The sequence below is a fragment of the Ictidomys tridecemlineatus genome, chromosome 1, assembly GCF_052094955.1.
Source record: "Ictidomys tridecemlineatus isolate mIctTri1 chromosome 1, mIctTri1.hap1, whole genome shotgun sequence".
NCBI lineage: Eukaryota > Metazoa > Chordata > Mammalia > Rodentia > Sciuridae > Ictidomys > Ictidomys tridecemlineatus.
In genome coordinates this window covers 120177247-120204694 of record NC_135477.1, presented here as the reverse complement: position 1 = coordinate 120204694, position 27448 = coordinate 120177247, and the positions used below count along the sequence as shown (strand labels likewise).

The 27448-nt window shown below is 48.2% G+C and overlaps 2 protein-coding genes across 8 annotated transcripts in view; one reads left to right on the top strand and one right to left on the bottom strand.

The window, feature by feature from the left end:
* The window catches only part of Nrg2 (neuregulin 2), a 181505-nt gene extending 171102 nt beyond the window's left edge, over window positions 1–10403 (top strand). For all 4 annotated transcript variants that reach the window (XM_078046260.1, XM_078046248.1, XM_040272232.2 and 1 more), the window contains 5 exons: window positions 2143–2245; window positions 4227–4350; window positions 4679–4806; window positions 5371–5598; window positions 8472–10403. In XM_078046260.1, coding sequence (XP_077902386.1) covers window positions 2143–2245; window positions 4227–4350; window positions 4679–4806; window positions 5371–5598; window positions 8472–9240 — 1352 coding nt within the window. In that variant the 3' untranslated portion in view covers window positions 9241–10403. The remainder of the gene's footprint in view (window positions 1–2142; window positions 2246–4226; window positions 4351–4678; window positions 4807–5370; window positions 5599–8471) is intronic.
* A 2212-nt stretch (window positions 10404–12615) lies between these two features.
* Psd2 (pleckstrin and Sec7 domain containing 2) overlaps window positions 12616–27448 on the bottom strand; it is a 46065-nt gene continuing 31232 nt past the window's right edge. For 3 of the 4 annotated variants that reach the window (XM_078046276.1, XM_078046280.1, XM_021727713.3), the window contains 8 exons: window positions 23802–23892; window positions 22364–22407; window positions 21136–21326; window positions 20895–20965; window positions 20376–20533; window positions 19357–19501; window positions 17264–17407; window positions 12616–14851 (listed from right to left, as the gene is read on the bottom strand). In XM_078046276.1, the coding sequence (XP_077902402.1) occupies window positions 14642–14851; window positions 17264–17407; window positions 19357–19501; window positions 20376–20533; window positions 20895–20965; window positions 21136–21326; window positions 22364–22407; window positions 23802–23892 (1054 nt within the window). In that variant the 3' untranslated portion in view covers window positions 12616–14641. The remainder of the gene's footprint in view (window positions 14852–17263; window positions 17408–19356; window positions 19502–20375; window positions 20534–20894; window positions 20966–21135; window positions 21327–22363; window positions 22408–23801; window positions 23893–27448) is intronic. The other variant, XM_005327278.4, reaches the window with a different exon arrangement.

Below are 27448 nucleotides of genomic sequence, written 5' to 3'. Positions count from 1 at the left end.
GGAACCAAGTCATGTGGTTCAATGAGATTTGTCTGGTTCAGTGGATAAAGACCACCAGTGATTCCAAGCACTGGGGGAAAGGACCACAGATAGGATTCAAAGGGAGGTTGAGACCAAGTAATTGGGGTCCTTAGACCTTGGATTTTATTTGAATTACAACAGAAACTATTAAGAGTTTTAAGCAGGGAACTAAAATGATCTGCTTTACACTTTAATGTAGCTTTGAGTAGACAACAGCCTGATGCTGGGGGCAGCTAGGGAGCAGCAGACACAGAAAGGCCTGCCACACAGTGACCATCGCTGGGTGAGAGGAGGCATCATCCTGGACTAAGTTGGGAGCTGTGGAAATGGTCACATGGTCAAATCCAGGACCTACTTGGAAGGTAGAGCTGAGAATACTTGTAGGTGGATCAGATATCAGGGAAGATGGGAAGAAAGGGAGTGATTCAGAATGAGTTGTGTTTTGGGGCCAGAGCCACAGGATAGAGATGCTACAAGAGATGGGGAGGAGTATGGAAACTGGTTCTGGTTGGCCTTGGCCTTTGGATACCTGAGTCTGGAGCTTAGGGAGAAACCAGAGCATGAGACAGAAAGAGAAAGAATGTAAAGAAATGATATTTAAAGTCTGTCTATATGAGGTCACTCAGGGAGACAGAGGAAAGAAAGAAGGCTGAGAGCTCTGGGCCCTTCTACCATCCAACCCAAGTAGAGAATAAGGGAGCAGCCACTGACATGGGAAGACCAGCGCCACTCCAAGGCCATAGAGTGTGCCCCACAAGGAGGCATTTTAATAACCACAGGACTTGGAACATGGGGGTTTTTGTTGACCATGACCAGAATAGTCTCCAAGGAGGCAGATGCCTGACAACAGAAAATTGAGGGGTAAAGAGGGAAAGAGGCCTGGAGGCAGGGCTGTGGGACAGAGTCAAGATGGGGGTGTGAGACAAAGGTCAGGTTAAGAGAGCCTTAACTGACTGTGGGTCGGTGTGCCTGGATCTGTGTGTGCACCTGTTACTGGAGTGTGTGGTTAACTCTGTGTGTGTGTGTGTGTGTGTGTGTGTGTGTGTGTGTGTGTGTGTGTGAGAGAGAGAGAGAGAGAGAGAGAGAAGAGAGCAGGTATGGGTTTATCTTTGTGAAGGTTGTGCCTGTGACTCTGGCAGGCATAGTTGTGGACACGTGTGGGTCTGAAGGGTCTGCAGCCCTGGGGTTACTGTGTGCTTGCCTCTGCATGGGAGATGCTATAAGCCCAAGGGGACAGGGCTCCACCAAGGTGTGGGAGTCCCACCTCCAGTTATTCCTAAGCAGGGAAGCAGGGCCAGCCAGCAAGTGCAGGTGGGGTGGGGTGAGCTTTCTGGGCTGTGGCCAGTACTGTCACTTTTTGCTTCTCTTCTTCCTAGTGGTCTGTTTTAGAGGCATGGAGAGTAGAGAGGAGAGTTGAGGCTGGGGGCTTGGAGGCCCAGTCTTACTCAACTCCCCAGCAAGGGTGGGGGTGTTCTTTACACACAAAGATAGATGTGTGCAGATGCCAGGGGCCTGTGCTGCCACAGGTGGGCTTCTCACCTGCAGACATGGGAGGCTGCAGTGGGCCAGGCCACAACTCTGACCAGGCCTTTCTTCCATGTCCCCTCCTGGGCCCTGTCTGCTCTGTCATGCTCCTGGCCCTTACATCCCTCCTACATCCCACCTCTGGTCTTGCACCTTGTCAACAACTTTAGCTTCTTAGGGAAGCTAAAGTAACTGATCCAGGCCTTTGCTCAGGGTTTCCATGTTCACTATCATAAAGAAAACTCTCCACAGTCACCAAGGTTCTTTGCAGCTGCCAGTCTGCTGTGGAGCAGGGCAGGGGTGCTGCTGGCCAGACTAGGTTGTGCTCCTCTACTTCTCTACTCCATCCTCTCCCATCCCCTGCATTTTCCACCCCCATGCTCTGGGTGGGCCTGGGATCTGGGAGGGTGTGACCAGGCCCATGGGTGGGTGGGAATGTGGGGGACCATCCAGAAGCAGGCAGGAGGGAGGAATGGAGGGAACTGGCAGGACCTGGGCTGAGGGAGCTTGAGGCTTTGGGGGCAGGGGGTGTCTGCACCAGCATCCCTCCAGGCCTGCCTCCTGCCCCACCTCCTCATGTCCACTCTGCCTCTGCAGAAGCCGAGGAGCTATACCAGAAGAGGGTCCTGACCATCACTGGCATCTGTGTGGCTCTGCTGGTTGTGGGCATCGTCTGTGTAGTCGCCTACTGCAAGACCAAGTGAGTGGCAAGTGCTCAGGAAGGGGACAGGCCAAGCCAGGGGATGGCCACCAAAATGTTTTTGTAAGGACAGGCTCTTCTCCTGTACCCCACCATGCCTGGCCTCAGTCTCCTATCCCCAGGGGCCTTTGTAACAGTGGGGCTCAGGGGCTGGATCAGGAAACAGGCGTAGAGGTGGGGAGACAGCCCTAGATGACCAAACAAAGTGGGCTCATGGGCACAGGGCTTGAAAGAACACAAGTCTGGGTTCCAACCTGGCTCTGCCGTTTCCCATGTGATCTTGAGAAAACTGAGGAACCACTCCAAGTCCCCATGGGAATGAGCCTAGTATATGCATCAAAGGACATTGTGAGGGCCTGAGAGGAACGCACAGCTGACCACAATGGCTCTAGGATCATGTGCCCTGTCTAGCAGGAGGTGCTGAAGCAGTGCTAGGGAAGAAATAGGGAGGCACAGAGAAGGTTGTGTTCCCCTGGAAAGAGGCACCTCACAGGCACCGCCTGACCCCACCCTGGGAGCAATTGAGACAAGAACACAGAGAAGGTGAGGCTGGGCCACCTCTGGGTAGAAGACAGGTCAGGGCATAAGCTCAGGGAGCTGAGCAGTTTGGGTAGCAGAGTGCCAGCTAAAGACAAGCACAGATGGGGCAGTCACACCTGCAACAGAAGCAGCCTGGACTAGTTGGGCCAAAGAACCGGATCATAGAAGAGGAGGCAAGAGGCTAAAAAGATAGCTGGGATCCAGATGCCACCATAGGACCTTGATGCCAAGCCAGGAAGTCTAAATTTATCCTGTAGATGATGGGGATCCCGTAAAGGTTGAAGCATGATGTAGTACAGTAAATGATATTTGTCTCATCTGCTCCTACCTGGAAAGCAAGGCTGGAAATGGCCATCATCTGGGGGATGGAGCCTGTAGGTCTGAACCCCTGCTACCTCTACTGATAGGATTGAAGGCCCAGCTGCCCTCATCTCGGATAAGTTCAATGAAGACTGGTGGAGAGTAAGGAGGGAGTTGGGGTTCAGGAGCCCAGAGGAGGAGCCTGGGCATATTAGGGATTGTGTCCAAGAACTGGGGGAAAAGCAAGCCTCTGTTCCAACACCACTGCATTTATCCATTTCTTCAGCAGACTTTTATTCAGTGCTCGAAGCAAGTGGTCCAGTGTCACAAGACATATTTTAGAGTCACCTAACCTTAGCTGGAGGGCAGGAAGGGTTTTTCCCATGGATGCAACATTTAGGCTGGAGCCTGTGAGCAAGAGTTAGCAAGCAGGTGAAGAGGCAAAGAAAGTATTCCAGGTGGATGGACTAGAATGTGTGCAAGCTCAGAGGCCAGAGAGGACAGGGGATCTGAAACAAGCTGTCCAGGGGTGCAGAAAGCTGGGGTGAAGGGAAGGCAGTGAGAGATAGGATTTGAGGGTGAAATGGGACCCTGAGAGCCAATGAAGGTTTTAGACAGGGGAGTGACATAAGAATCGCTTATTATAAAACAAATTTATTGAGCATTTAATATGTGCCAATGTAAAATAGTCCCACAGGCCCTGGCTTCCTAACCACAGCACCTTGTTTTTATTTTCTTCATAAAACTTAAGGGAAAATATCGAGTTCATTTACTTGTTTATGTGATTATCATCTGCCTCCCCCACTAGCCTGCAGGCTCCATGAGACAGGGACCATGTCTGACTTCTCTGCTCCAGAGTAGTATCTGGAACACAGTAAAAACTCAATAAATACAAATGAATGAATGAGGGAGGGATAGTGCCAGCAATGTGCATAAGTAGTTTATATATTTTTAATGCTCAACAGTCTTTGGAATGGTTTCACACATGGGGCAACTAAAATAGGCAGAACTTCCATAACTTGCCCAGGGTTATGAAACTAGAAAGCAGTGGGATTCCACACATTAACTACTCATGTGCCCTGGAGGGAAGTTCAGCCACTACAGGGGACCTGCCAGGTTCACCTACCCTCCCTCTATGCAGAAAACAGCGGAAGCAGATGCACAACCACCTGCGACAGAACATGTGCCCAGCCCACCAGAACCGGAGCCTGGCCAATGGGCCCAGCCACCCCCGGCTAGACCCGGAAGAAATCCAGATGGCAGATGTGAGTGGTGTTCCAGGATCCCCTCTGAGCCTTGCTGGTCAGCCAGGCTTCTCATACAAGTTGCCAGGACAGCAGCCAGCCCGGCCCCTGGATCATCCCTGCCTGCTAGGCACTATCTCCCCGGATGGCTGGCCTTGCTTTGCCCACTTGCAAGGGAAAGGTGGGGAGTTGCTGGCTGGAACCAAAATCACCCCAACATCAAAGCCGTTTGTCATCCACTGATCACTCCCCGCACCTAGAGCTCAGTGCTTAATTACTTCCCACTCCCACCAGCGAGAGCCTACCTGGTCCCCATCACTAATTCCTGCCAATTCTCTGTCTGTCCCAGTACATCTCCAAGAATGTGCCAGCCACAGACCATGTCATCCGGAGGGAAACTGAGACCACTTTCTCTGGGAGCCACTCCTGTTCTCCTTCTCACCACTGCTCCACAGCCACGCCCACCTCCAGCCGCAGGTGAGTAAGTCAAGGCCCACAGAAACTTGAGGATTCCTGTCTTTTATCTCATTCATCCAGAGTTATTTGACACCCTCTCCTGAATTTGGCTCACAAATTGTGGTCTCCCTTAGCCTTCTCTTCAGAACAGGGGTGATCTATCAACATAAACACAGAGGCTTATACAGCTTGAGAAATAACATGGCTGGCCCTCCTTCCCTGAGAAGTACCATGGAATGGTCAGAGCTCCCAAAGATTGGCCACTGGGGCTGGGGTCCTGAGATAAGGTGGCTAAGGGCCATGAGGGTGAAAGAGTCCCACACAGGGGCTCTGGGGCAAGGCTAGGGTGAAGATGGCTGCAAGATATAAAGGAAGGGGCCTCTACACATTGCAGCTCACCCAGCCATGGCACCCAGCCCTCCTCCCAATGTCAAGTTTGGACATTTGTGATACCCCACATCATCCCATGATTCAAAGGATCCAAGATGGGATGAAGATACTGGGATTGGGTGGCCAAAGTTCCACATCTGCTGGGCCACTCTACCCCTTCCTGACCTCTTGCCTTGTTCCCACTGGCTATCCCAGACATGAGAGCCACACGTGGAGCCTGGAACGTTCTGAGAGCTTGACCTCCGACTCCCAGTCTGGCATCATGCTGTCATCAGTGGGCACCAGCAAGTGCAACAGCCCAGCATGTGTGGAGGCTCGGGCGCGGCGAGCAGCAGCATATAGCCTGGAGGAGCGGCGCAGGGCTGCTGTGCCACCCTACCACGACTCCGTAGATTCCCTGCGTGACTCTCCACACAGTGAGAGGTTAGTTCTTACACCCTGACCTGGCTCCCACTTTGGCCAGAGGGCTGGTACCACTGACCCAAGGCTGACCCTTAGGGTATCTTAGAGACCTTTCAAAGAGACTCATCTCCATTTTTTCAGGTGAGTAAACAAGATCCCAGAAAGATTATTACAGCTGAGTTGTAATGGACCCTGGCACATAGTGACCACCTGATTTAATTATCCTACTAGGATACTTTTCAAAGAAGAATGGGAGATTAATAATTGCACTGAAACTTCAAGAATAAATAGGGGCTATTCCAGACAATCAGGTCCTATGGTTGCCCTATCCCCATATCACCTAGAGGACTCATGTCCCAGCAGAAGCAAAAAGACACAAAGACCAAGTCGATTGGAGAGAGGGAAGGGAAGTTGTTTTCAAGGACACTGACCAGTGCACAATAGACATGCGCCAAGAATGACCCACGCCAGATAGCATGGGCAATAAGGTGCAGCATTCAAGGTACTGATGAGTTCTCCAGCAAAGGATGCAGAAGGACCAAGGAAACTCCCCTTCTCTGACTCCAAGCTAGGAACCATAGGACTCACCCCCATTACTCAGCCCCCAAGTGGTCCTCAGCAACTTGCATCTATGGGAGGACAGCAGAGGAAGGGGCACCATACAAGAAGCTTTGAGCCAAGAAGAAAGGAGAGAAGTAGTTACCTTCCCTTCTTTGTTGTTGTTTGTTTGGTACCCAGGATTGAACTCAGGGGCACTCAACCACTGAACCATATCCCCAGCCCTATTTTGTATTTTATTTAGAGTCAGGGTCTCACTGAGTTGCTTAGTGCCTCACATTTGCTGAGGCTGGCTTTAAACTCATGTTCCTCCTGCCTCAGCCTACCCAGCTGCTGGGATTACAGGTGTGCATCACCATGCTCAGCTACCTTCCCACTCTTGACAGCCTACTCTGTGCCAAGTCTAGGCTGGGCAGGCCTGCCTGGGGAGTCAGAGGTGGCCCTCCTGCTTCCCGTCCCTGAGGCACTCCCAGTCACAGGAACAAACCACTGTTGCTCACAGCAGCCTGTGGAAAGTGCTAAGCACAGGACACCACTCCAGGGACCACTCCTGGGCAGAGAAGCCCAGTCTGACAGCAAGCTCTAGGAAACAGCCAGGTTTCCTAAGACCAACCTGTCCAAGGGCAGCTGCACAACCTGCATGTTTAAGGGCAGGCTGATTGCCTCTATACACTGTTCCCTTAGCTGTTGATCAGAGAGAATTCTAGTATGCATGGTTTTGATGAAGGCCAAATGAGAAAATATATGCAGAGCTCTTTGCCTCATACCTATCACTACTATCATCAACAGTAACCACAATACCAGGGCTCCTTAGGGTGTGGTAGGAAGGCAAGAGGCAGAGAAATGGGGATGGAAAGCCTTTTGTATACAGGGAAGGAACCACTGGAGCTGTTCCAACAGAGGAACTTAAGAGTAAGATCAGAGAGTGAGGTGCCTGGAGCACGGAGGGCTGTGGGGAACAGCAAAGCTGGGCCTAAACAGGCAGGCTGGGGCCACACAGATGGACCAGAGCCAAGGGATTCTGCTCAGGATGTGGAGTCTGGGTGAGTAAGTAGGAAGGAGCCTCCTTAGCAGAGCTGGGACTTAAAAGATTGCTCTGGGAGCTGCAAAATGAAGGAGACACCATGGGATGGGGACACAACCAGGGAGAACAGCTGGCCCAGGATAGGATGGAGAGTGTGCCCAAGGATGGGGGAATGGGTAAGACTAGATAATTAAATCGACACATGAGATAGAGAAGATGTGGCGGACCAGGGTAGGGGAAATCAGTTGACTCAAAAAGAACATAACAGAGAAATTTTTAAAAGAGGATTCCTACAATCAAAAGGAAGTTTGTTTATTCATTCACCTCTCAGACACCTTGGTTGCAATTGTAAATAAAGCTGCTATAAACATTTGTGTTCAAAAAAAAGACATAACAGAGATTTGGGGCTGGTTCTAGACGGCAGTGAGGTGCTTAGCTATGCTGTGTGAAAAGGAATCATGGAGGTGGGTGATTCCTGTTCTGAAGTGGACAAAAGGCTGATGTGCTCACAAAAGGGATGTGGAGAATGAAAAAGGACAGGTGCCCAAGATCCAGACTGGGAGATAGTAGCTTTTGAAGTCACTAGGTGTCATTGGACCCAGGCAGAGACTACCCCAAGTAGTGGGGTATCTGTCAGCCCTAGCTGAGCACCCTGTCCAAGGTGTGAATGGTCAATTCCCTGAGGAGGCTTTTGATTTCAATATAAGAAGGCATGTTGCCCTCACCAAAGCTGTCAGCCATGGGATGAACTGTCCCTGCAGGAGCACTGAGTCCAGGTAATAGGGATAGGTGAATAGGGACTAATGGCTTCTGGAATTGGACAATAGGCATTCTGGTTCTTTCCTGCCCTGTGTTCAAATTCCAGCTCTGCTACTACCTAAGTGTGGAACCCAGAGCAAAGAACTCAAACGTCCTGAGTCTGTTTCCTGTGTGTAGTATGGCCCTAACCTAAAGGTCTTAAAAAATTACTATTAGATGAGATCATACATAGATAAAATGCCTGATCTCATGACTGTGAGCATTCCCACAACAAACGATCATTCGTGAAGACTTACCACGGATCAGATACTGGGCTAAGACATTCCCCTGACACCATATCTGGAATCATCCCAATACTGCAATAGAATGAGCACTATGGTTATCCTCGCTTAACAAATAGGAATATAGATTGGAGATATTAAGGGAATTGCATGAGGTCATAGAGAAGTACCGCCATCATTCTTGCAGACAGGATCCCTCACAAGATGATTTCGGTTGGGGCCCACCCTCTCATCCGAGACCCCCTGACCCACGCCTCTGCCTCTCCCTGCAGGTACGTGTCGGCCCTGACCACGCCCGCGCGCCTCTCGCCCGTGGACTTCCACTACTCTTTGGCTACGCAGGTGCCGACTTTTGAGATCACTTCTCCCAACTCTGCACACGCTGTGTCGCTGCCGCCGGCCGCGCCCATCAGTTACCGCCTGGCGGAGCAGCAGCCACTGCTGCGGCAGCCGGCGCCTCCAGGCCCCGGGCCAGGGCCCGGGCCAGGCGCGGACATGCAGCGCAGCTACGACAGCTACTACTACCCGGCGGCTGGGCAGGGACCGCGGCGTGGGGCCTGCGCGCTGGGCGGCAGCCTGGGCAGCCTGCCTGCGAGCCCCTTCCGCATCCCAGAAGACGACGAGTACGAGACCACGCAGGAGTGCGCGCCCCCGCCACCGCCGCGGCCACGAGCGCGCGGCGCGTCCCGCAGGACGTCCGCGGGGCCCCGGCGCTGGCGCCGCTCGCGCCTCAACGGGCTGGCTGCGCAGCGCGCACGCGCGGCGCGGGACTCGCTGTCTCTGAGCAGCGGCTCGGGGGGCGGCTCGGCTTCGGCCTCGGACGACGACGCGGACGACGCGGACGGGGCACTGGCGGCCGAAAGCACGCCTTTCCTTGGCCTGCGCGCGGCGCACGACGCTCTGCGCTCGGACTCGCCGCCGCTGTGCCCGGCGGCCGACAGCAGGACTTACTACTCCCTGGACAGCCACAGCACGCGGGCCAGCAGCAGACACAGCCGCGGGCCGCCCCCGCGGGCCAAGCAGGACTCGGCGCCCCTTTAGGGCCCCGCCGCCCCCTCCGCCTCGCCCGCCCCCACTGTCTTTAAGGAGAACAGAGACCACCGACTGGAGAAAGGAGGGAAAAAAAAGAAATAAAAATATTTTTATTTTCTATAAAAGGAAAAAAGTATAACAAAAATGTTTTATTTTCATTTTAGCAAAAATTGTCTTATAATACTAGCTAACGGCAAAGACGTTTTTATAGGGAAACTATTTATATGTAACATCCTGATTTACAGCTTCGGAAAAAAAAAAGAAACAACAAAAAAAAAGAGAGATGGGCCAATTTTTTGACTCTTTAATAGAAACCTATATTGTGGTGCCTTTTGCTGTACGCTAATCTGGGGCTCCTGGAGAGACGTCTGGGTTGCGGGGTGGTGGTGGGCCATAGGATCCAGAGCTGGTTGAGGTGAGCGAAAGCAGGGAGAGAGACTGTGAGGGTTTTATGGGGTGAAGGTGGTGGGTGCTGAAGAAGAAACTGAGGACAGAAGAAGTTTTGTACCCAGACCATATTTGGAGTCCTGGGCCCCCTGGGAGTAGAGGGCAGGGATCCTAGGTTCAAGTGCTAGAATTGGGATCAGGTAACTTACAGGGGAAGACAGAAGCCCAGCGACAGCAACCAGAATGGGGAGGGGCTCTCCCCACTCCTCACAGCTGCTAAGGGAGGGGGGCCAGAAAGAGGTCTCCCCAGCAGCCCCAGGCCCAGGGAGGGGGCAGCTGTGCCAGGGGCCCAATATTCATGGCTCCTCCTCCCCTGCGGTCTCCAGGATGCCCTCTGTCCTCTGCAGCACCTTCGTTTACAGGTCGTCTTTTCTATTTTATGCCTGCATGTCCTTTGCATTTCAGATTCTTTAGATTGGATGCATGGTCACGCTGGGACTGAGAAGAGCCACTCGACAGTGTATTCAGTTCCCCTTTTAGCAATAAAGTAACCATTTCCTTCTCACAACCTGGCCCCAGTCCCCATACCCACCTATGACTTCCACTTTCTCTTCAGTCCTACCCTCCCCAACCCTCAAAACTGGATCCAAGCTAATTTGTCAAAAAAAGAAATTGTTTTAAAAAAAATCCCAAACAGAAACAAATGGGAACCCTGCCCTGAAATGTCCGAACACCTGACTGTTGACACTTGAACATTTTTATATTATAAATAAAATCAGAAATAACTCCTGTTTGACTGTGTGTGCCTAGCCCAGATGAGGAGGGAAGACAGGATGAGGACCTGAGGTGGAAGTGGATGGGTGTTCAAGTGAAGGTAGGAGAGGGCCAGTGCAGTCCCTGAGAGAAAGTGACCCTCTCTCCAATCTCCCTGGCCCCAGCTCCCAGGACAGGCTCCAACCCCCCTCCCTCTTCCAAAACCATTTACAAGGTGTCCCCCCTGGCTGCTAGGAACCTGGCCAAGGGACTGACGCAAATTGTTCTTCAAACTCAGCCTCAGAACTCTGGCCCAGTTCTTGCCCCGGAGCTATGGGGCTGGATTTGAGGCAACAGTTTCCGGGCCTGGATGGGTGAAGAAGGAAGGGTTGTGGGGTTGGCACAGGGTAGCTGAGGCAAGATGACCCTTGGGGCCTTGGGCACGTCACAGGCAAAGTCTGGACATGCAAAGAAGCATAATGGGTACCCTTGCTGCCAGAAGGACCACAACAGCTGCAGCTCATAAGCCCACAGGGTATTGCTCTTTCCCCAACTTTATCCCCCCTCAGAGCCAGGACCTGTCTAAACCTGCAGCCCTTGATGAAGGGTACATGATTTCAGGTATAGAGGAGGCAGATGAAGGTCCAGAGTTAAGTCTTTCATCTCATCAACTAATTTATTAAATCAATACCCAGCACCAGGAACCAGAAGATTCCAGCCAGAACACGAGGAAATCTCTCCAAAGAGCTGAGGTGGATATGTGTGTCTGTGGTGTGTGTGTGTGTGTGTGTAGTCAGAGACCTATAGAGAGGTGGGACAAAGAGGTTTAGGATTGGGAGGGCTCAGGCACCAATGGGACCTGAGTTTGAACACCTGCCACAGCTAGTGAGTGGTCTAAGAATTATCTAGGCTGCAAGGTCCTCGATGTGAAATGAGGATGAAAATACCTACTTCAGAGAGTGGCTGTGGACCCAGGACTGTCCTGGTAGACGTCTAGTAAGTGCTACTTGGGTGGTAATGACACCACCATGCCTTGCATCCTTGAATCACATTGTCAGTGTGGCAAAAACTGAGTGAGAGATGATGGAGAAAAGTAAAAGAAGAGGTAAAGTCTCTATTCATTGTGGGGTGCTAAGACAAGCACAAAGAAACAAAAAAATAATAATTGACTACCTGTTGTGCAAACCTGCACATCACTGCCCTTCTCAGGCCCCATCAGATGGCCTCATCCAGGCCTCTCTGCCATCTCTTCAGTTTGCTTTTGACTTTACATTTTTCTGAAGGCTGATAATTCTCTACATGTCCTCTGATTTCCATGGAATCCCACATTACTCTGTATGTCCTCCTAGTAAATTCACTGACCTTATCATGACCCAGTTTAGTGTCCTTATTTGACCCTTCTGAGGGCTCTAAGTTGTTACCTTCTGGATTTTCAGTCAGAAACCACCTCCATGACTCAAATGAACTTCTGATCTCTATGTGACCCCCAGTTAATTCAGAATTCAATGACCTTTACATGACCTCATACGATACCTTCATTATTGTTCTGAATTCTAAGATACCTGCCATACCTGCCAACGTCCAAAGCCAAGACCTAATATAATTCCTTGGCTTCCTCCTCCTTGTGTCATCCACCCCTGGGAGCACATTTGGCCAGAGAGACCCTTCTCCACTCTGCCTCTCAAATTTCTGCTTTGGGGGAATTTCAGTATGGCCTTTCACAAAGTGTCTCCATCCTGTTAAGCAACTTCCTTCCTACTACCCTGTCCCCTAGAATTTTTAGGATATTTGAGCAGTTATCTGAGTCAGAGTTTCTTCCCCACTCCCCAAATTCTTTCTTCTCTCTGTTGGATCACACTTGGCTTCTGTCCTCAGCTCCTCCCAGAGTCCCAAAAGGTAATGGTAACTGCCTGTCCCTCTTCCCACTAGACTCTGAGCCCCATGAGGACAGGAAACTGAGCTTTTTCTCACCACCTTGTCCCCATCACCCTTTACAGGGTGCAGCACACGACTGACTCTCATTGAATGCCAGGATGGAGGCTCAAGACACCAAGATCAAGGGCCAGCCCCCCTCCTACCCCAGGAACCCCTGTACCTGCAACCACTTCCCAGGACCACCAGGTGGCGCAAACCATTTATTGCATCTCCCAGGGCCCTGGATTTGGATAGTCTTAGAAACTGGTTATATTAGGGCAGAGATTGGGACAGGGAACATGATAGTCCATTAGAATACAGGAAGAAATATTAGAACTTTGATTTAGATTTATTTTATCTCATCTTCTTTTAAATTTCTATTTTTGTGTATGTTTTATAATGTACATAATATTTTAGTACAGTAGTACATGTATATAATTTACAAATAAATAATTATACAATTAAGGAAGCAAACTAAAAATTTCTTTACTGATGAGAGGCACAACTAGTGCCCGGGGAAGCACATCTGTCCGTGGCTGCTGGAGCTTGCACCTCTGGTCGTCACCCACCCTCAACGGAGCAGAGAATGGGACGCTGGCCTGAAAATCAAAGGACCTTTGAGGCAGCGTGGAAAAAGTACAGAGAGCTCTTTTATGTTGCCACATTGCCTTTTCAATTTCATTTAAATGAACATTTACTTCCCCTGAGCAAAACCAGGGGGCCAGATGGTTTGGTTATAAAACACTTCAGTTGATCCAACTTAAATAATCTGGATTTAAATCACTACTTCTCTCCACATACTCACATGTCCCTGCATCAAACGTGAGTGGGCTTGGAAATGTTAGGTACTTAGTTGTGAGGCTGGCTTATCTTATTAAATAAATATGTTACCACAGAGGTCAAATTGCTGGCCAAACTACAGTAATGTATTTAAACAATAGGGAAGATTGGCTCACCATAGCCACCTTGAGGGCACCTTCACCCCCACTCACTTGTGGGCCTGAGGAATACAGGGTTTGAAGGATGCTAATCTGTGATGGGCATATGGGAAATATCTCTATTCTTCCCAGATCTGTCCTTAGCAAAGCCTTTCTGATTCACGAGAAAAATAAAAGAAATATCAACAATCAACAACTTGTCATTCCACCTTTTCCCAAGACCAAGAATTACTGGCTTCCATAACCTTCCTCCACCAGACATCTTTGGGCTTATTGACAAGTGGCTCTCTCCAAAAGGTGGAGTGTCTTTTATTCCTAGGCAGTAGGTCTGTACAAGAGGCCACCTCTGAGCTCAGAGACCTGGCAGCACCAACATAAATAGCCAAGTACAAACAAGGCAATGGCCCCATCCCACTTACCCCCCAGAACGGCCTTGGGACAGAAGGGGTGGCACACACAGATCCTGTCTATTTAGTCCAAAAACATCAACTGGAAGATCAGTTGTGAGTCACAGGTCAGCCGGAAGAGGAAAAGGCAGGTGAGGGGATTTCAGCACTATCTCCATCTTGCCTCCCAGACTGTCAAGGCTATGGAGCCCAACTTGATAACAGGTGGAACTCCAAAACAGGCTTTTCTTCATCTGATTTCATCCTCTGACAGCCATTCCAACCCCATCTTTAAAGGGATTTCTCATATATATATATATATGTATATATATATATATATATATATATATATACATATATATATATATATACACATATATATATATATATAATTTGTATACATATATATATATATGTACATTTATGTTTGTATAAAAAGGAGACAGTAGTGGCCTCCATGATGGAAGGAGATGTGAACGTGGAGACAACTTGGTACTAAGCGGTGGCAGGCCTGGGTCCCAGATTATTGCGATGTGAGGCATAACTGGGCCTGGTTGCAGAGGTCGCTGGGAGGAGGAGTGGATGGTGCTGGTGGTCCACAGACCTGCTGCTGGTCAACTCAAAGGAAGGAGGAAGAGAAAGGGAGGAGAGGGGTCCAAGCTGAGACCCAGAGTCCAGACCTACCCTCCAACGTGGGAGATGAGGGAGGAGCTTGATGAGAAGAGGTGTCCAGGGGAAGCAATGGCCCTCTCTGCTTCTCCAGTGAGGAGGTGCTAGAGCAGGTGCACCCTGGCCTACAAAGTGAGACCCTGTGTGGAAAGGGCAATGAGGGCTGGGGAGAAGATCAAGGTCAGAGATGGCCCAGGATGTAAGAAGACCAATGCCACAAATGGCATCTCCAACTCCATGGTCCACGGGGCTCTCCATGCCCCTCTGGGTGCCTGTCAATTGCCTGGCACTTGATCCCGGTGGCCCCAGGCTGGAATTGTGCTCACTGACCCCTCTGGGCCATTTGCAGCATGTCCACACCAGCTAAGTATCAGACCCAGTAGCATCCTGTGTGGCTTTGTTGCCAGTCAGAGGCCCATGACCCTGGCTAAGGGCAGGGCTAGAGTGTGTCTTCCGTAGAGAAGGATCATCCCCTTCCAGCATGGCCAGCCGAGCCTCAATTCGCTCCAGATCATCTGAGCCCACCTTGATTTTCACAGCCAGGAGGTGAATATAGGTTTCATAACGACTTTTCTGGGAGAAAAAAGAGCAGAGAAAAGCCAAAAATGAGGTTAAAGTTCACACAACAAAATGAGAAAAAAATTTATATATTACATAACCGAAAACTTATCCTTAATATTCAGAGACCTCTCACAATCAATAAAAAGAAAATAAACTGTCCAATAAAAACAGACAAGAAACATGCACATAAATTTCACTAATAGTTTTAAGAATCAAAAAAAAAATTGCCAATGGTTTCTTGTGTACAATACCAAAAGCACAAGAAATGAAAGTAAAAACAGACAAATGGGACTGCACCGAAACTTAAAATTTCTGCACATCAAAGAATACAAACTGGGGCTGGGGCTGTAGCTCAGTGACAGAGCGCTTGCCTAGCATTCGTGAGGCATCACATAAAAATAAACAAATAAAATAAAGGCATTCTGTCCATCTACAACTACAAAAAAAAAAGTGAATACAACCAACAAGTAAAAAGGCAATCTACAGAATGACAGAAAATATTTGAAAATCATATATGTGATAAGGAGTTAATATCTCAGATATATAGAGAACTCCTACAACTCAACACCAAAAAATAACAAACAAGCCAATTTAAAAATTAATAAATGACATGAATAGATATTCCTCTGAAAAAGATATACAAATGGCCAACAAGCACATTCAAAAGTTCTTCATGACTAATCCAGGTGTCCATCAGGAGATGAAAGGACTGCTGTCATATATAAATTTTAAAAATTAATTAAAAGATAAAATAAAATATATATAAAAAAGAGATGAATGGATAAAAAAAAACACATTGTATGCGAACAATAGAATATTACTCAGCCTTAAAAAGAAAGGCCATTCTGAAACATGCAACATGGATAAATCCTTTCTTGCTGCGGGGGAAGTACATGGATTGAAACTAGGGGCACTTAACCACTGAGCTACATCTCCAGCCCTTTTTGTGTTTTTATTTTGAGACAGGGACTCACTAAGTTGTTTAGGGCCTCACTAAATTGCTGAAGCTAGTTTTGAACTTCCGCCTCAGCCTCCCAAGCCTCTGGGATTACAGGTGTGTGCACCACACCCGGCTTACATGGATAAATCTTAACATTATGCTAAGTGACATAAGCTAGTCTCAAAAAGACACGTTCTGTATGATTCGACTTATTTGAGATATCTAGAACAATTAAAATTATAGAGACAGACAGTAGACCAGGGTACTGGAGCTGCACATAGGTTAGGATCCTGGTTCCTACACTTCTTAACTATGTTAAAGGAAAGTGCTCTGATTTCCCCATGAAAACCTCCATTTCCCCATCTGAAAATGGGGATAACAACAGAACCCTTTCACAGAGTTGGTATGATGATTATCAGCCAATACAATGGAAGCAAGAAGAAACAGGCCTAGTACTTAGCAAGAGATCGATCTAGCTTTTGCCATCACGATTTTTACACTGCAGAGAGTCAATGTGAGGCTTTCAAAAGCTATCAAGTTTTCTGTTTTTCAAAAGGTCAGGGTCTGCTGGGAAGGTGGCTCCATGGTAGAGCATTTGGGGGGCTGGAGGTGTCAGTGCCTAAGGCTGGGGATGTGGCTCAGTAGCAGAGTGTTTGCCCAGCATGCACAAGGCCCTGGATTCAATACCCAGCACTACAAAAAAAAAAAAAAAAAAAAAATCAGGGTCTATCCTGAGAATCTCCTCTTTCCCCTACACCTCATCAGAAAGTCAATATGGAAATCTAGAGACTGAGATTGGTGAGTTCCTGCCATTTGTGCTCTGGGAACTTCCTGGATCAGTCTCAGGCTTTTCGTCTGTCTGAACACCTCCATCTGCTACTCAGTCCAAAATGGACAAGTGTTTCCTGCCTTCCTTCCTCTGCCTAACACCACCTCCTGGTGATGCATGGTCAGGCCCACCTGTAGAACATCATGAGGTGAATCAAGGTAGTAGAGAGAGACAAGGTGAAAGAAGAAAGTGAAGAAGAAGAGATGAAGTTGTTCTGCTGTATAAACATATGTGCTGAAGGAAAATGGGGCCAAAAGGGTGGGTGGGAGAATCAGGTGGATAGGAGTTGAGTGATTTATGGCTGGTTGTAAAAGCTCCCAGAGAAACTGGGCCTATCTTGGAGGCACAGGTGAGAAAGGATCCTGGAAAGGTGGTGGCATTTCTATTGGGGTTTTTTGAGTGCTCTTGGAAAGACCCAAGGGAAATGCAATAGTTTGATGACCATTTGGCAGCTGGACTGTACAAGACTGGCCCACAGGAACCATGATCCATAAATAGATTACACCTGCCTGAGGTGAGACCCCAAAGTGGGGAACTCCCAAATTAGAAGCCCCTAGCTGTAGAAAGATAGTGGTGGTGGGTGGTGGAGGGCAAGAGCTGGTCTCTTCCCCTGGCCCTGGTCCAGACCCTCCCTATCCCTCCATTAGAGGCCCACCTCGAACGTGAGATAGTGCTCTTTCAGGCGGTATTCTTCAGCCTCCTTGGACTTGAGGCCCCTCTCCACTGGGTGGCACCTGTGCTCAGCCAACTCTGCAGTCACCTGCCTCAACTTGTTCTCATGAGACCGCAGCTGCTCCTCCTACAAAGATAAGCCCTAGATTATGAGGCCTGACTCTCAGATGTCATCAGAGTGGGTCATCAAAGGGAAATAGACTAGCTGGAGTTCCAGCCAGGCTCTGGACCCAAGGGAGAGCGGCTTCCATCTTCCTCCTTCCTCTCCTTGCTCCCAGGAGCACCTACTCTCTATAATGTCCCTTCAGGCTCAGGAGATGAGCCCCTCACACTCATATATGCCCATGCACCTTCCATGATACAGACACAACCCAGACACACTTGTGACTCATTGGAACTCTCGAATGCACACACAGACACACTGAGCCAAGGGTGAGCCTGATCCCAGTTATCTGTGGCTCCATATGACCCATACATTCTCTTATATTCATTCTCAGAAATGCACTACAGTCACAGATCCGGGACCACACTCAAAGATAGACTGAGAGAGATACTGTCACTGACAGACAAGGGCACACACATCCCACCCATCACAAAATAGCCAGGTCCCTTGTACAGTGTGCACATGCAAGTGTGTGACTGTGGCCACACATGTGGGGCACTGCTATTTGCCCCAAAATGAGTGGAACTGGAGGACGTATGTATGAGTGCACTGTGTGTATACACAAGCATGTGTATGCCTGTGTGGTACATGAGTGTACGTGGTGCGTTCACTGCGTATGCATACAGAGGAGCTCTGGGAAGATGCAGAAGCCCCAGAGCTCGGTGGAAAGACTAAGGCCCAATAGGAAAGGGGACAATAGTTGACAAGGTCAGAAAGTTTAGAGCTTCCCCAACCCTCTACCTCTCAAGATCTGGACCATTTATCCTTTCCTCTCCAAAAGTATCCTGAAAACCTGAAGGTACTGATCAGATAAGCTTTTTGCAGAATGACAAATGAAACATCTAAGGATAAGTGAAGACATCAATAGAGCATATTATATAAAAAATTATAACAAATGCAGGAGAAGATGTGGAGAAAGAGGAATGCTGTACACTGTTGGCAGGAATGTAAATTAGTATAGCCTCTATGGAAAACAGTATGATGGCTCCTCAAAAAACTAAACATAGAATTACCATGCAATCAGTGCTCTACTCCTGGGTGTAGAACCAAAGGAAATAAGTCAGCATACAAAAAGAGATACCTGTATGCCCATGATTACTGCAGCACTATTCAAAATAGCCAAGATAATGGAATCAGCCAAGATACCCATCAACAGATTAACGAGATTAAAGATACACACACACACACACACACACACACACACACACACACACACATACACATACATTTATATACACACATAATTATATTATATGGAATATATATATGTAGTATTCAGCCATAAAGAATAATGAAATACTGCTATTTGCCCCAAAATGAGTGGAACTGGAGGACGTTATGTTAAACGAAATAAGCCAGACACAGACAAACAAGTATCACATGTTCTCTCTCATATGTGGAAACTAAAAGAAAAAAGTGACCTGAAAGTACAAGAGGGATTAGTCCCTAGGCATGGGAAGGGTGCCAGGAAGAGGTATGGTGAAAGCAGAGGGTGGATGGCCATGCTCAGTGTAATATGGAAATATCATGGTGAATACAACGGATCTGTAGAATTAACGTGTTAATAATGCTAATATTTAAAGTAAAAATTAAAACGCACTGGTGAAAGGGCCTGCCAGTGTCACCTGTTCCTGCCTCCCCACGACACAGATGTCCTCTTGTATTCACGCTACATCACACCCACCATAGGGCAAGAAAGTGTGCCCCTGCCAACCACCACAGCACAGCCAGGCCTGTGGGGCATGTGGCGAGTGGCCTTAGTCTTCCCTTCTGGAAGTGGGAGTAGAGGGAGAATATCTGCCCTTCCCTGGAGCCCAGGACCAGGAGCCCTGAGCTGGGATTTGCTGTGGAACGGGAGGCCTGGGCCTGGGGCTGCCCTGGGGAGGTGGCGTCATGATCCCAGGAGCTTGAACCTGGCAGAGGCGAGTGGTGCAGGAGGGCAGCAGGGGCCGACAGAACTTCTTCATGGAGCTGACGGCTGCTGGGAAGGCCGGGGCTGAGAAGATGGCAGCCACCAGGTTGATCCTCAGGATCCAGGACAGCATTTCCTCCTTGCTCCTGGGGACAGGAGGAGATGGGAGAGGGCACCAGCTTCTCACAATAGGAGTCCCTATCTTTCCACCCAGCACCCAATATCCAGCTTTAGGCCTGGCACAGAGAGGGCACTGATTCTTTTTACAGGCAGGGACAGGAGGGAGGGAGGTGGAAGGATGGGGCAGGGGGCTGGGTGGGCCTGGTAGGGAATTCCCTTTCTGTCCCAGCTTCCAGGCACCTGGATTTTTACATGAAAATAAACCTGTCCAAGTCTAGAACTCCTGCCCTGGAGCCCGGGAGTTCAGGAGGTCAACAGTGTTAGGAAGCAAATGGTGGCCCCTCCACTGCCCTCCTGTCCTGTCCCTGCCACCTGCCCAGCACTTTCTTTGATCCTCAAGCCTTACTTACCAGTTGACCCCCTTTTTAGCTCATCTAGCACATGAAAACCCCAACCTCAAATCACAGAAGGATAGCTTGCATCAGAGTGGAAGGAAGGCCTTGCAGGTCAAAGGTAAGGGGGAGTCTTTGCCACCTGAATTTAAATTCAAGATCCCATCATCTCACCCTTCAGGGACCTCCACATGCATTAGCAGCCCCTGCAGAACTTATTAAAGCACAGTGGCTGGGGCCGACCTCAAGTTTCGGATTGAATGGTCTAAGGTGGGGCCAGCACCTAACCAGTTAAGTATTTCTAACAAGTTTCCAAGAGATGCTGAGGGAAACCCTCTTTGAGAACCCAGCTGTTGATCTGTGCCAAGTGAACACACTCATTCTGGGACTCACATGCATGAGAAGCTAAGATGTCTACACCCCACGATAACGGGAGAGGGATGTGTGCAGGGTTGGTGCTGTAGGCCTTGAGCCCAGGTGGGAATGAGGGGCTCCAGCTCATACTTACGGAGCCTGGAAAAGGAAGACCCTCCAGTCTGCTGTCTTCAGTTTGAGCACATTGGACTTCTTGCTGTAGTCAGAGGCCTTGGTGGCTAGCGCGTGATGCACACGAATGGCGTTCTTCAAGTCGCCCTCTGACAGAGCCTTGTCAGGCCGGTACTCATCCTGGCAGGATGGGTGGGGAATGTGCTATCATGGCCAGGCTCTGGCTCACTGCTGCAAGTGTTCCATTCTCACCTCCCTCCATCTTGATCTCCTTCTCTGTCCCTCTATCTCCTTAACGCCCAAGAAGCCCCAATTTGTCCCAGAGGCATGACACTGGGTAGCTACTGAGCTACTGGGCATTTCAAACACCCCTCCCCCAAATCTTCAATGCCCTGAGTAAGCTCAAGCCCTTTGGGGGGGAAGGATCTGACACCTCCCCAAGCCCCAGGTCCTGTCCAGGAGCCCCTGGCCACCACAAGGCAGGGGCTAGATGGGACTGAGCTGGCCCTTCCTAGGTAAGGACTCTAAAGCAGACTCTCACCTTCTGCAGGTACAGGATGGTCCCTTTGAGCACCGCATAGAATTTCTTCCAGCCACGCCTCCCACGGGGTGCTGGGGAGGGAAGCACAGGTAGTGTGTTCACAATCACCCACTCTAACATGTCCTACCTGCCTCCTCCTGCGCATCTAACTGAATGTGCATCCCCAAAGTGGCCACAACCTGATGGGACCCCCTTCTGCCAGTATCCCTCCCTGTGCCCCTTCATCCAGCCTGACACCCACTCCTCTTGCCATCCATGTCGGCGTGAGTCTTCCGGGTCAGCACACCATGCTTGTAGGTGGTGGCGCTGAGAGCCTGTGGGATATCCAGGAAGGGGTTGCCACCATCCAGGATCCGGGTCACCTTCTTTGTTCCTGTCCCAAACTTGTCATCCACCAGCTCAGACAGGGATTTCCTCAGCTCATCTTCGTCACTAGGAAGGTACCAGGCTGTGAGCATCACCTCCATGGAAGCCTCTGCCCCACATTGCCATGGCCTCTCCCATCAACCACCCACTCTAAGAGCCAAGGAAGCCAGAGGGAAAGGGCAGCCGCCAGAGATAGAGATGGGGAGGGTCCAGATCCCAGATCCAGATCTATGACCTCGCTCTTCAATCTGACTGCTGACCTCTGATCTTTGATTTGGGGCCTCTAAACTAATCCTCTATCCTGATGACAAAGTTAGAGACGTTATTGTCTTCAGGTCTCCTTTTCAGTCTTCCTTCTCCTGCCTCCAACCCTGAGAGCCTAACCTGGGAGCACTTACCCAGAGGCAGACTGAAGCTGCTGTACCAACCATGCAGCACACAGGCAAAGAGCAGGCCTCAGGAGAGGCCCCTAAAGTTCAGGCCACCATGAGAGCCCTGATGGAGGAGTGCCAGCTATTCCCAATGGGGTTGGGATCTCTGAGCCTGGGACCTCCATACAGACCCAAAGGCACAGGCTTTTCTGGGGAGAACAGCCGCATGGGCTCCCCTCAAAGCCATTCATAGCAAGGTTGTCACCCCTCTTTCCAGATGTCTGGGCACCTCCAAATCTCACAAGGGAAGAAGACAAGGGCAATTACCCCTCCCCACTGCTAAGAGCAGTTACCCCCTGAAAGTGGTAATATTCTTGGAGTGCTAGGGGGTCTGTGCTTCCTACCTGCCTATTTCCCAAAGGGGAAAGAGCTGTCATTGTTGGAAATTTGGAAATATCCTCAGTAGAGAAAAGTAGTTGCAGACATCATCGAACTAAGTTCATAGTTCAGTCTATTCCATAGCACTGTAAACATCGTATACTCTGAGATAGAAAATGAGCCCAAAAGGAAACTCAACAATGGATGTTGGCCAGTCGGACAGGGGCTGTCAGGGCCCTTGGTTGGGAGAAATCAGCACCATGGAGAGTGGCCAGTGTGCCCAACTGCACTCCTAGCCACTCCCTGTCCCAGTGAAGCCATCTTCCCATACTTGTGCCTATGGGCACTACTCACATGGCCCATTCCAGTTTTTCATTCTTGATGGAGTTGTAAAGTGTCTGGGATGGGGGGAGAGAGAGAGGGAAGTTCAGAAGAAGAGCCAAAGAAATTCCCATCTACCTCCAACCATGAGGGTCCAACAAGGGAACACCTTTTCAGTTAATGGGGCAAAGTGAGTGTTTGATTCAAACTTGTTTGTTGGGTGGATAAATGAGAGCATGGGTAAATGTATGAATGGGTGATATTTAGTTATGTGGTCATTTACTGTCGTATCCCCAGGAGACTGTAAGCTTCGTAGGTCAGGAGCTGTCTATCTTGTTCACCTCTGAATATGTTCTCAACAAGATGATGGTTGATGGGAGAATAAATGAGTACATGAACGAATGGAGGAATGGAGAGACATGAGATGGGTGGACAAGTGAGTGGTTAGTGTATGGGTGAGTGTTTAGGGATGTGTGTGTAGGTGAATGAATGAATGGGTGGGTATATGAGTAGTTGAGTAACTGAGTGGTTGTATAGATGGGAGAGATGCATGGGAAAATGAATGGGTGAATGGAGAAGTAGGTACAAGTATGGATGAGTGGATGGGGAGAAGTGGATAGGTAGAATGCAGTTTGATTTCACAGATATGTTTTATAAGTGCTTCATGATGATGAAGATCATTGTGTTAAGAAGAGAGATGAAGATGATGTTCTCTTTTTTAGTTTAATTTTTAACTAACACATAATAATTGTACATATTTACCAACAGACTCACAATTCAACTACCTTCCTGGTACCACCAGACATAAAAATGCACTATCTAAAAATGATCTCAGTTGGGCTGGAGTTGTGGCTCAGTGGTAGAGCACTTGCCTAGCATGTTTGATTCTCAGCACCATATAAAAATAAATAAAATAAAGGTATTGTGTCCATCTACAAATTAAAAAAGTGTTTAAAGAAATGAACTCATTATCTATCCCCCCTTCCCCTCCCAAAAAAAATGTTTTTCTTTCTTCAAGGTAGAAAACTGACCAAGCTAGAAAAGCCAGAGCTCTGCCCTGGGATTCTAGGGTTCAATCTCAAAAGAAAACTGATTCCCTTAACTTCCGTGATGTTGGAAGAATGAGTGGGCTGTTCTCTGGGGGTGATATGAAGATAATGGAGGTGGTGTTGGTAAAGGAAGTGGTGATGGGTGGCAGCTGTGACCATTATGGTAGTGACGATTTTACTGTGGCAGCAATAATGATAGTTGAAGCAAAACAACACACCTCACAAAGTCAACCCTTCTGCCTAACTCAGGGAATATGGAACAGCCACCTGTTGAGCCAGATGTTCTCTAACTCTGTCCCAAAGTCATGGTGTCCCTGACTCTAGTATTAAGGGCCTGGAATGTCAGGATTTAGTTGAACAGAGACTAGTCTCCACCCTCCCAGGGCATAGCTAGGGGCATGGGAAGCCCCATCAGGTAATACCTTCAGCAGGTCTTTGGCAAAATCTTGGCCGTCATTCAGCTGGTCCAAGTTGGCAATGAATTGCTGGCAGGACATCTTCTTGCCAATGTTCTGTAATGGAGAAACAGTTCTTTCTGAGGGTAAGGAAGGAAAATGGTGTGGTCCCCACACCCTACCCTGCCCCACCAGAAGAGATGAGGCAGCATCAAAGGCAGTCATGAAAATAATACTGCCTGGATTTTCCTTTGTCTCCAAGAGTTTACGAAACTCTTTCACATTCAAGATTCTATTTGATCCTCAAGCATGATGAAAGGTCGGGGTTCTTTTCAAACCCAGATGAAGGAGTCGGGTTTGGATGAAATATTATAATAGTTGGCATTTGTCAGGTGCCTATTATGTTCCAGGTACTCTACTTGACATGCATTATTTTATTTTCTTCTCACCACATGGCAAGGAAACTGAGGTGCAGGAAAGTGAAGTGACATGCCCATGATCACACAGCGAGGAAGTGGAAGGGCCAAGTGTGTCTGACATCAAAGCCCGTGCTCTCACCCGCTCCTCCATGGTTAACTCTCCCAAGGTCACTCAGCACCAGGACTTGAACCCAGGCCTCTTGGCTCCTGAGCAGAAGCTCTGTGTATTCCGCCACAACCGCCTCACCCTCTCACCTGCACAGAGGGGCAGCAAGACCTCCAAAAGGTAGGTGAAGTAAGGGAGAATTTGGTTTTATGAGAGTCAAAAATCAATTTCCACCAATACACATGGGTGCCCCATGCTGAGTTTGGCTGATACAAAGAGAACCTGTGCAGATGGTTTCACTCCTGGAGATACAAATAGAGAGCTGGGAATGACTGTATCCATGAGGTTTGCCTCTTCTTTAACCACTGAGGGACTGGAACCCTCCAAACCCAACACCTGATGTTCACACTGTCAGACTCTCCTTGGTGTGGCCACATTTGAAGAAGCACTGGACGCACGCTTCTTTGTGAGGGTCTGTGGACTTGGGTTTGCTCTAAAACAGTATCTCATCAGTTTTACCTATAGAACCCTGGTATCCCATGAGATTGAAATAGCTATTCTCTCAGAAAAGGAGTTCATTATTAAATAAGTTTATTTATGTGTTTCAGAGTCTTTAATGCTTATGTGTGTTGAAATTCTCCCAAGAGGGGATTCCACATACACTTTCCCAAACTGATTGACCATAGCAACCTTTTAACAAGTAGAATCTATTAACATAATAGGGAACATTTACACACCACAGAAATAATTAGGAAAATAGTGCTGTAAGATTTAATAAGCTGACAAGCAAGTACTTTCCACATCTTTTCAAAGGAGTCAAAGAGAAGGCCCAGTGTGCCTTGATATATGTTTGTTTCATATGTTTCTACATATATTTTACATGTACATATCTGTGTGTCTATACACAAGCATATAGCCACATACACATTTGTCTGTAGTAGAAGAACACAAGAGCCACATCGATAGTACTTGCGTCTGAATTCCACATACTATGAACGTTCTTTAACCATTAGTCAGGAGTGCAAAAATGAAAAGAACTAGGCAAGATTTCTAGTCAAAAAACACAGACTATCTTGTTCCAGAGGAATCTTCCCAATAGAAACAATTGTGGTCGAAAATATTAATAAAACATCAGTGTGCGGGCACTGGAGAAACATAAAAGCCATGAGGACTTCAAGGCTGAAGAACCTTCCAAGAAGGGAGTATGGAGAGGAGAGACCAAGGAGGAGCAACTTTCCTCCCTCAAGCACAAGCAACCCCGAGGCCGAGTGACACTGTGGTTTTATGGGACTGGAGAACAAAATCCGGGACTCAGAGCTGCCAAGGACAAGAGGCCCTGGGAAACTCCCCAGTCATACTTTAACTAAAAAATAGAAATGAAGAAAGGAAATACTGAAGGGAATTCTTGCGTCAGAAGGAGGATCATCCCAGATGGAAGCAGAGAGAAGCAGAAAGGATGAAGAAGAGCGGAAAGAGTAGGCCGCTGACTATTAATGGTGTAGAACAACGATACAGCTTTCTGGGGAATTAAATATAAGGACATATAATAGTTAAAAGCACGATAATAGCAATTTGTAAATTTGGAGAGGGCTTAGTGGTAGAGCACTTGTCTTAAATATGTGAGGCCCTGGATTCCATCTCCAGGGCCACAAAAAAAAAAGGGTTGAAAGAAAAATCAATAGAATTAATGATATCACATTGAACAAGAAGCGGTAAAGGTACTTTGACAATTCAGAGCTATATATCACAAGCTACAAAAAGAATTTTGAGAGCTGGGGATGTGGCTCAAGTGGTAACATGCTCGCCTGGCATGCGTGGGGCGCTGAGTTCAATCCTCAGCACCACATAAAAATAAAGATGTTGTGTCCACCGAAAAACTGAAAAATAAATATTAAAAAAAATTCTCGGGCTGGGGATGTGGCTCAAGCGGTAGCGCGCTCGCCTGGCATGCGTGCGGCCCGGGTTCGATCCTCAGAACCACATACAAACAAAGATGTTGTGTCTGCCGAAAACTAAAAAATAAATATTAAAAAAATTCTCTCTCTCTCTGCCGCTCTATTTCTCACTCTCTTTAAAAAAAAATTCTCTCTCTTCTCTATCTCTATCTCTCTCTTTCTTTAAAAAAAAAAAGAATTCTGAAAGAATGCACAACTACCAAACTAAAAGGGGAGGAAATGGAATTTAAAAAAAAATACTTAAATAATCCAAAAGTAGGTAAGCAAGGAGAGGAAAAAAGAACACAGAACTGACGAGTTGAATAGAAAACAATAGTAACGTGGTATACTTAAACTCAAATATGTCATAATTCATTAAATGGTCAAGTTAAAAGATAATTATCAGACTTGCTCTTTTAAAAAGTCTATGATACAAGAGACGTACCTTAACCATAAAGGAACAGACATCACAGGAACAAAAAGATAGAAAAGGATATAACCCTGCAACTAACACAAGAGCAGCAATATGGCTACACTAACATCTTCAAAATAGGGGCTGGGATTGTGGCTCAGTAGTAGGATGCTCACCTACCACGCATGAGGCACTGGGTTCGATCCTCAGCACCACATTAAAAATAAAATAAAGATATTTTGTCCACCTAAAACTAAGAAATAAATATTTTTTTAAAAATCTTCAAAGTAGGTTTGAAGTCAGGAAGCATTACTAGAGGTAAAGAGTGACATTTTCACAATGAAAAAAAGGTCGATCCACCAGAAAACATAATCATCTTAAACTGGTATATACCCATTTGCAGAGCTTCAAAATATAGGGCTTCCCAGGCTGCCCTTGGACTTTGACCTCCTTCCACAGACTCTGCCTCCCAGCAGAAATACGTCACAGCCCATCTGATGACAAGCCCCAGCCCAAGCCCCAGCCCAAGCCCTCTCAGGCCAGGATGGCCAGTTCACTACGTTCACTTCCTTTCCCAGAGTGGAAGCTGGATAGGGCTGGGGAGCTACCAAAGCCATCATCATCCAAGTACTGAAATTTGGTCATACTTTAACCCCACAGAAGCCAGACCTTTCCCCACAGGTCTGGCATGACCTCCCTGAGCAGCAGGGTTAGAACAAGCCTATCCTACCTTTAAATCTCACCCCAGAAGCAGCATGAGGCAGGCCAAGCTGAAAGAAGGCAGATGTCACCTCCCTGAAGGG